This window comes from Opisthorchis viverrini (genome assembly GCF_000715545.1).
Source record: "Opisthorchis viverrini unplaced genomic scaffold opera_v5_1, whole genome shotgun sequence".
NCBI classification, from domain to species: Eukaryota; Metazoa; Platyhelminthes; class Trematoda; order Opisthorchiida; family Opisthorchiidae; genus Opisthorchis; species Opisthorchis viverrini.
The window spans coordinates 1386251-1395428 of record NW_008751657.1 but is presented as its reverse complement, the minus strand read 5'-3'; the positions used below and the strand labels follow the sequence as shown (position 1 = coordinate 1395428).

General features: G+C 42.0%; 1 protein-coding gene across 1 annotated transcript in view; it reads right to left on the bottom strand.

The window, feature by feature from the left end:
* Nucleotides 1-9178, bottom strand: part of T265_00017 (hypothetical protein) — a gene marked incomplete at both ends in the record, with an annotated part of 24805 nt that overhangs the window by 9469 nt on the left and 6158 nt on the right. The window contains 2 exons of the mRNA XM_009163674.1: nt 1420-1575; nt 2899-3165. Of these exons, the coding sequence (XP_009161938.1) occupies nt 1420-1575; nt 2899-3165 (423 nt within the window). The remainder of the gene's footprint in view (nt 1-1419; nt 1576-2898; nt 3166-9178) is intronic.

Below are 9178 nucleotides of genomic sequence, written 5' to 3'. Positions count from 1 at the left end.
AGTGGGAGAATGTAGGGTTTTCTTTGGGGACCCTGCCCGGAGCCGATGACTCAATAGTCTGACCTGCTCGGCTGCAGGGGGTTGGCCTAACCCGAGGGCGCAGGGAATAAGGCATTAGTGTCTCATTCCTGATGCGGCTGCGCACAGCAGGTGTCTTTTGAGCAGCAATGGGGTCTTTGGCCTTAAAAGTATTTCAACCGTATTGGATAATGCGCCGGCGGTCACGGTCAACCGTTGGCCATTCGGAGTGTGCGGTTTTTGGGGCCGACCTTTTCTAACCCGTCCTTCCTCGGGGGAAGGCAGCACCGCTGCTTCCATAAATTGGACATGCTCCACGTCAAAGTGGCAGCTTTAGGTCGGGTCAAGGTGGCAGCTTTAGGTCGGGACACAAGAACACTGAACATTTTTTGACGTTCTTTGACAGCTCATCACCGATTTCTCTCTTCATGTAGTTCATCAGACGGTATAAGTGTCTGTCACACTAATTCTCTGCTTGAACTCAAATCGTAAGAATATCATAAACGAGAGATTCAGCTGAGTCTGTGGCTAATACCAAAGTGACAAAATAAGAGGAATTCTTAGTAATGTACTACTCATAAGGTTGCTTAAAATCCATCGACAACCCACGACCGGTTTCGCCATTTATGGGGCTCATGAGGTAGGCGCAGTCACCGGGTTTTCGTCGACCTTATGATCTACTAGAAATCGAACTGCACGAAATTAGCGAATATACACTCATTTGCAAACTAATTTGGAACCCAGCTGAATCTCCCGTTTGTGACGTTCTCAGGTAACTGAATGTGCTGCACCACGCCGCTTCATGTTTCAGTCGCTACGATATTCTCTCAGTTGTGCAAAATTTGGTGCTCAGTTAGGATACAAGTTTGCAGGAAATTCGTGGACTACGACTGCCTGATCAGCCCCAGGAAGAACGAAATCGGTGGACGAGTTTTCCGAGGCTCTATGAAATCCAGTAACTTGCTTGCTTCCATCGCGGAAAATTTCAGCTTTTAATTTGGTTCAAGGTGAGCAAAATGTTAGCAAAACAAAATAAACCGAATATTTGGGGGTGTTGATGGTGATGTGCGGACAACCCTGAGTTTAAGGGTATAAATTTAGAGAGGACACCGACGTCGTCAGGTTACTTGGGGTTTCCATTCTAGCGTGCAATTATGCCTTCATTGGTGAAAACACGTATCACCCGCGACGCCGGATCTCCTGACTTCGTTAGTCTGCAATTGGATTATGACTGAATTATCTGACCTAGACTAATAGAGCGTGCTCACCGAGGAAGAACTTCCAAAGGTGTCTGGTAATTTGTCCACAGATCTGCATTAAACGTACATTTTATCCATGCCCTTATTTTAGTCTGCAGTCTCCATTGCAGCTGTTACTGGAATACTGTTAGCGTTGACTTACCTTTTCTCCCCAACTTCTTCCCCAACTGTTCTTCACAATCCAATACGGTCGTTGCCAGAAAGAAGTAACTCCGTATCCCACAAGTAGAACAGCATGGTCCAGACCTTGTTCCGAACATAGCATATGCGGTGGATGACTGACACCACCAAAGTAGAACTAAAAGGAACAGAAGCGTAAATGTACAAGGGGAAGGTCAGTGAGGTAGACCGCCATGCACACATAGCACACCGATACGACTTTACATATTTGCAGATTAAGCAACCTCTCTGATAGATGAGACGCTTTTTAACTGACTGATGAGAAGAAACCTGCGCATTTATTCAACTACCAGGTTTAGGTAACTATTGGAACTTCAGGTGCACCCCTTCGACCGTCGAGGATTCAGTCTTTTCTACTCACAAGCGGTGCACTTTCTTTCTCATATAAGTCACGAGGAACTAATTGGACTTTATTCTATCACTAACATAAGTTTCATTCAAACGGTAAGTTTGCCGAGAAATTTGTGGACAGAATGATGCCAATCAGTCCCCACTAACCGGATCAGAGAATCGGATAAACGTGGTCAAAACTCCCGGGGAGATTCTTTGTACAGCATCTGTGAGCAGATACGAAAAGATAAAGTTTGCTTAGGTTCTAGCTTCCTCGGGTGGAAGAATTCCAACAATATTTACTGTTCCGTGGAGGTCAAAAGACTTTTCGGTTCAACAATTTTACGGCTTCGCCCTTTAATGAAGAAGAAACTCATGTTAGAGGTAACATATATGAAAACTGTGCCTCGTTCCGTGTTTAACCCAGTATGGATCTAACCACCCAGTGACGGTGTCGTGCATATTCCTTGTTTGTATTCGTATCTCAGCTACTCGGCTTATGCTTGGTATTTATCCGTTTTTTACCAGCTTCCAGTTACCAATAATCGAATCCTGTTGTATATCCAAATTCTTCTACGGCTCACAGGTACAGTGACTATGCCCACACTCTACTTCCTGTCAGCAAATACGAAACACGAAACTGTAAGTGACAGGCATAAGTAGAACGCTGATATGTAGTAATCACCATTACTGACCGGCCCGTGAAACCACAGTTTGAGTCTCATAATGAGAACAGAGAGAGAGAGAGTTCATATTAGTTTGCACTCTTATTTCTCGAGATTTAATCTGGCCGACGTTACACACACAAGTTCACACAAAGTTGGTGGTAAGCATTCATTGTTTCAGATATTGGTTGTCAAAATGTTGTCGCTTAGCACCTTCTTTATACTTTGGCGAGTTTTGACAGATTACGTCTCCCAGTGGAACTCGGTCAATCTGCCATTCTAGGCTGCTGGATTCGTCAATAGGATCCGAAACACACTGCTTGTTAATTGCTAAAGATAGAGAAATAAGTTGGAATCTTTCCAGTGACGTGTAAGTTATTAGCGGAATCGTTCCAAAGGAAGGCGGTGGTGTAGCTCTAAAGATCACGTATAACATTCAATCTTACCTGAAGAAAGTTGGCATTCATTCCAACACTGATTGGTCCGTTGTCGGTGAGCCAAGCGGCTAGCTCGTTTTCATCTTTGGACAAGGTCACAGAACTATTGATGTAAGCGGAGATGTTGTTTGGCTTCAAGTTGCAAGTTTCCTTGTGCGCTTCATATGGATAGTCCTTTTCACTCATCAGCCCACCCATTCTCACGATGCTTTCGTAGGCCCATTCAGGGAGCCCACCGTTGCAGGCCTCGTCTTTTTTATCACAGTCCAGAAGTTGCTATGGTACCCGATAGTATAAATAGTACAAGAGAAGGAATACAGCCACCCGGAAATAGGGATGATGGAGCAATACAGTGTCGTTCTCTATCTTTTTATGTGAGGTAAATCAAGGTTTCTGTTTATATGAGCAGTTAGCCAATATTCCAAATTGTGTGCTTTTTAATACAGCTGAGTACCATAAGCCTGTGTGCCAGACCATACTCAAGTTAGCTTTTGTTAAAAGATTAGGCATATTCTTCGTCCAAATTAGTGAGTAACCAAAGGAACAACATATGTCCACAAGAAAAGATTTCCACTGAAACAACTGAATCTCTAGCTAGCGAAAGCCCAAAGTTCCTGCGTTAGTAAAGCCGGGATTCATGTAGTTTGTTGATACTATATCGCCTTATTTTCGCTGGTTCGGTTACCTTATTAAAGACAGATTACCCCCAAGTTGTCACTAAGTTTTGCTTAATCTCGGGATTCAAAGTCCTGGCTGAATAAGAAAGATATTCTGACAGAAACCTCCTGAAGAACTGAGTTTTTTAAAAGAATTTCAGCCCGATGTGCAATTCATACAACCCTCAGTGGATATAAAAGTCTTCCGAGACGCATGTCACGATATTTCCCGAGTACACAGTGAATGTAAGAAACAAATACACTGCCCCCCATACATGATGAGTAAGCCCCATAAAGAACACGAAATCGGCATATGCAGGTCCAAGAAGAAATGCAACTACTCGCGGGATTTCGATGGTTTTATTGACGCTCAGGTGCAGTGGAATGTACCCTTCCGCTACCTGCCTTTGGCCGTTTTGCGTGTACACACTGGGCTATCCAGCATAATGTATTCATTTGCCTGCGCATGTGGGAACAAGTGTGATACAGTGATGGCTTTTCGGAGTATCTGTAAGATCCCATGATTTTTCGATCGTATCACAGTTTGTTCTTTTTTTTCTCAAAAGCGCTCGCCACCCAGAGGGAATTTCGCTGTCAGACTTTTGGGGGAGCAATTGAAAAATCTGATTTCGCGCTATGTATAACTTCTTAACAATGTGGTCTAGCTGTAAAGCATGGGGAAAATTTTCTCAGAATGACATGCTAAGTGATGGTTTCTAAAACTGTCCCATGATATTGGTTACTTCAGGTTATTACGTGCTCTGTTGTGGTTGCAGGCGATGCCAAATAATACGTCGTTTACAACTCTTTCCTGGACTTCAATATAAACAGACGGATAAGAAAAGGCACATTTTCAACATATATACAATCAAATTTGTCTTGGCCTATAAACGGTGCTTACTGAAAACTAGATGGAAGGGAACTGACCTGTTCGCTTAGTGATACAAGCTTTTTTGTTTTCTTATACCACTGTCCCTCAATATTACCGGTCACTGAAAACGCCCAACAGGAACCGCACATTCCTTGGTCTTTGACCTCAGTTACCACGCCATGCTGACGCCAGTCGAAGCTCCCAGGAAGCGGTTTGGTGGGGTACGAAGTAACCTTCGGACGGTTTGACCTTGACGGAGACCGCTTCATGTTGGCGTGGGTGCGCTTGAATTCCTCCTCTAAATAGAAGAACTCTTATCCCACAAACAAGTATTTTTACCTGTGAGATCTGCAAACTGTGTGATTCCGTACCTTGCTGTCCCTTTGTCAAGCACCTGAAGCAGTTGTATCTTTAGAAGATTTGCCTTGAAGATTCGAAGCCGCTTCAGATTATCTGATAAGTGAACAACAATATGAGTTGCTTAACCGAAATAACCTTGAGCGGAGTACTGTTTCCCGTGCTGTTGTTTGAAGAGCGAGTATATGGAGTTGACATTTTTTGGCAGTTCAAATCCGAGGAACTGAAAAAATATGGAGGGAATGGACGTTGTATATATGAACTAGTGCTCGTTTTCTGTTAGACTTTTTAAAATGCACATTTTCAAACCCAGTTCGATTCCATATGGTGTAAAAATCACCAATAACATCTTTTAAACAGTGAAGCTCCAACCCTTTCATCATGTTGAAACGACATAGTGTTTAATTTGGCGTATGTTGATGGAAAAGTCTTCCGACTGTGCATATCTGACTAGTCGAAAAAATCACGGAAGTTTATGACATCCACCTGATTGCGGGCTGATGTTTATACATGGCAGCTGAGTTTGACCTACGTGGATATAGTTTTATGTCTTTTGGTGGCTAATAGAGCTGACAGTAACTATTCGTCGACAGTTTCACATTCAACCTCCCACCCAGGCGTCGTGGCCATAGGTGAACAAACGAAAGGCACAGTCTGTGCTCTTATCTCAGGCTTGATAAGAGAATTTAGGTTACAAGTTAAAACCGACAGGTAACTTGGCTATATTTGGCGCTACTTGCTGAAATATTGTTTTACGGATGATACTGCTTTAGCGAACCAAATTCACCTAAAATGCAGCGAATTTGGATTTGTTTGATATCAGGGGTGCTCGTCCATTTTGAAACTCAATTTTATGCTAATGTGGCTTCCAGTAAAGCGAACGCTTCCATATTTAACGAGACGGGTGGCTGTGCAGTCCGTTTCAAAAAATGCTACAATTTAAAGTGAGCTGAGAAAATAAAATTCATGACTTCTGTATTTGAAACGCATGCCCTATAGATACTTCCCAAACTAAATACCATTGCACAGAACAAATGAACGTAATATGGGAACACAGAATCCAATTTTTTGGTCACTGTTCAGGAAGCCAGCCAAGCAATATTTGAATTTCAAAAGTCAGTAGAAGCCGGTAGCATGTTTGTTTATGGTCGCCTGAGGTGCAGAGCTTCAAGCCCTCTGCCACAAGTTGCTTGAAAGTCAAAATATTATGGAACCAAAATCATTGAGCAGTTTTCATGTAATATGGGCAATAACAACGACAGGAATCACAAGAACTGACGGACTTAACATCTCTTAGGCTACACAATCATAAAGTTCATAACATGGACAAATGCTGAACCTAAAACGGTTAAATACCGGGCACCTAGGCCAATGGTCAGTAAGGGATTAAACGGCTGAGCCACGACCACCTGTATAATAATCTTAGGATACAAACAAAGCAAAAGAAATGATGACCTGTGTGGTTAGGTGTAGATTTATCTATAAGCGTCAACTTGCAAATGGATTCGAACAAGAGGATTTTGTTTTGTGTGAAAAGAGCTTTTGACGAATAGGTGACGCAGTTCGGCAGCAATTGCTTCGTTCAGATAAATCATGCTAAATGATAGCGATTCGAAATCCGCGTGATCTTTAAGAACCCGTAAGGCGGTAGCGTCTGTTCATCAAGTTTTGATCAACTGCAATATGGGTCCATGTCACGTTATCAACAACAAGTCTAAGAAGCAAGTTCACTGTTGATCAGTCCTTCTGACGTTTAATTGCTATTATCTTCAAGGAAGACCTCAATCATCTGTTGTGTTCTCTGACTATATTGCTTGCAAGAAGTATAGCTTGTGTGCAGATCTCTCTCCTAATAATCTGCATTTTTGTTGTTTCTTCAAGCGTCAGACTGGGGTTTCTTAGATAAGTAAATAGTGTTTCAATCACGGGCAATTTTGAGAGAAAACTTTAGGCTATCACTGTCTGCGATGCCACCAGATGCAGGTGTGTACCTTAGGGTACTCTTTTCAAGTTCAATAAACGTCAGTTTGACAATTCACTGAAACCATTACTCCAGTTTCATCTTGGATTCCTTTGAGTCTCTTGCAGAAGAAAACTACTGTGCAAATGAGTGAATGGTAAAAATTGCGTCCAGTTGTGTTCAAGTGGTATATCAGGCAGAAATAAGCTAAGTAATAAGTATAACTTGAGTGCGGCCTTGTCCTAGAATTTCATTTGGAGAAATATCTCCTGTTCGGACATTTCAGGTAGTTTTATGTGGGATGAACCATCTGGGCAGTTTCGAGTCGGTAAACCGTTTTACCTACACACACGTTATTGATACTAGTTAGAGGTAAAAGCTCTAATTGTCAATGTATTTGTTTATTGAAAATGTCTCATCAAAACCTGAATCTTCGACTTAGTACTTATAAAGTGTTCCGTCAGGATCACCGGCTAGTGTACAAACCAAGGTTCATGTACACGGTAGTTTTGTCGAAAAGGCTGCTTACAACGAGCGGTTCAATGGGTCTTAGATGGAGAACTATCAAAGTTTAGAGGGAACAGTCCGTATCAGCTGTAGGGTCAAATAATTGTGTACGTGCCCCAACTTTTTACACTTACACGATGATAACCTTAGGTTAGCACATTAATATCTAAACGTCCTTTGAAACACCCGCAACATAACAAAGACCCTGCCAAAAAGACCAAATCCGTCGTCAAGAAAAACTGTCAGTGTGTGCCTATGTAGGTACCTGGTCCCTCCTATGAGGGACCTGTTCACCTGGAGCACTAAAAAGGAACCAATCACAAGTGAACTTACCTGAAACGTTGTATTTACGGAAAGGAAGTTTTCGGTAATGTGTCATAATGGTGAGAATTTTATTGTGCCAACGAAGGTAACTTCAGGATAATGTTATTGTTCCAAAACCCAATCCAGGTTAAAAATACGTAAAATCCTGGCGCGCAAATTTTACTTTGTGTTTGTAGGGATAGTATCCTACGTCCGTAGGGCGCTCAGAATAGTGTCTAATGGAACTTAAGATGAGTTTCCTTAAATTTAATCGGCCTTAAAGCTAATCTTGCAAGTTAAGCACATTGCTAACTGACTGCTTAGTCTTTAACCATTAACCAAGGGATTGCGAGTTCGACCGCCATGCGGGCCCATATTTACAAAAGCCTTGTACAGCTTCACCCATTCGTCAACGAGCGTTTCACCATTAAGTACAACGTTGGTGACTCAGGTAGCGCAGACAGTCGTTTATTGCATACAGCCATGCTTTGTGTGTTTAATTAAAATCGGTTTCCGTTGCAGTAAATAATGAAACCAGTGACTCTATATTATCCCGCTTTAGCGGAAATAAGTGATCAGTCGATGCTCAAGACCATGGTACGTTGTATTCAACAATGAATAATGGTCACATAAATCTTGTGCTGAGCTATCCAAACACATTTACTGGTGTCTGATCACAGCCACACCTGACGCAATGTTTTGCCGCTGTAAGTAGCGCCTCTATTTAGACCCACATTTTCAAGCCTTATTAAATGCCTTATGGTCATGTCTTGAGGATTTCTGGTAGGTATCCAAAAATTTAAAGTGCTCGAACATTCATAACTTTATTCTTGGATTATTTGTATAGATTCCAGAACCACTACAAAGTTGATGCACGTTACTGATAATGTGTGGACGACTTTTCTGAGAAAACAAAAGCAGAAATTGTGCGTGATAAGCGGGGTAATACATAAATTCTCAGGATGGCGGCTTATCCTTAGTTGGATTGCACAATGAAGGATGATGTTTTCTCCGTTGGGTTGTATATGATTGAAGAGGTATCTTTAAGGTATTACTGTGTGATGAACATGACTGATGCTCTATTCATTGCTCTATTCATTATTCTCTTGTTTTAATATTCCATATGCTGTACATATTCGCCAATTCGAATATATACGTGCTGGTTGCCACTCCGCTGAATTCTGGATTTCTAGTTTGTCGGGTTGTACCGATATACGTACGAAACTTAATTACCACATTTTGGCGTCGCGATTGGAACAATTCATCATGCCTGCCGAAATGGAACCATTAGATGTTAATTCAAATGCGCGTGACGTAGAGGATTATTTGGAACGATTCGACATATGGTGCCTCACAAAATCCGATATGGATGATAAGAAACTCACTGCATATTTCCTGCATTTCGTTGGCAAGGAGGCGTATACTTTAATCAAGAATTTAGTATATCCTGAATCTCCAATTGATATTTCTTACACTGCATTGAGAAAAAAAGTTCTTCAACACTTCAAACCGATTAACTTCGTAGCAGCCGAAAGAGCTAAGTTCAATATGTTAACCCGCTCTCATTCTCAGTCGGTCCGTGATTTCGTGTTACAGCTGCAGACACAGGCAGCCAAATGTGACTATGGTGCCCAA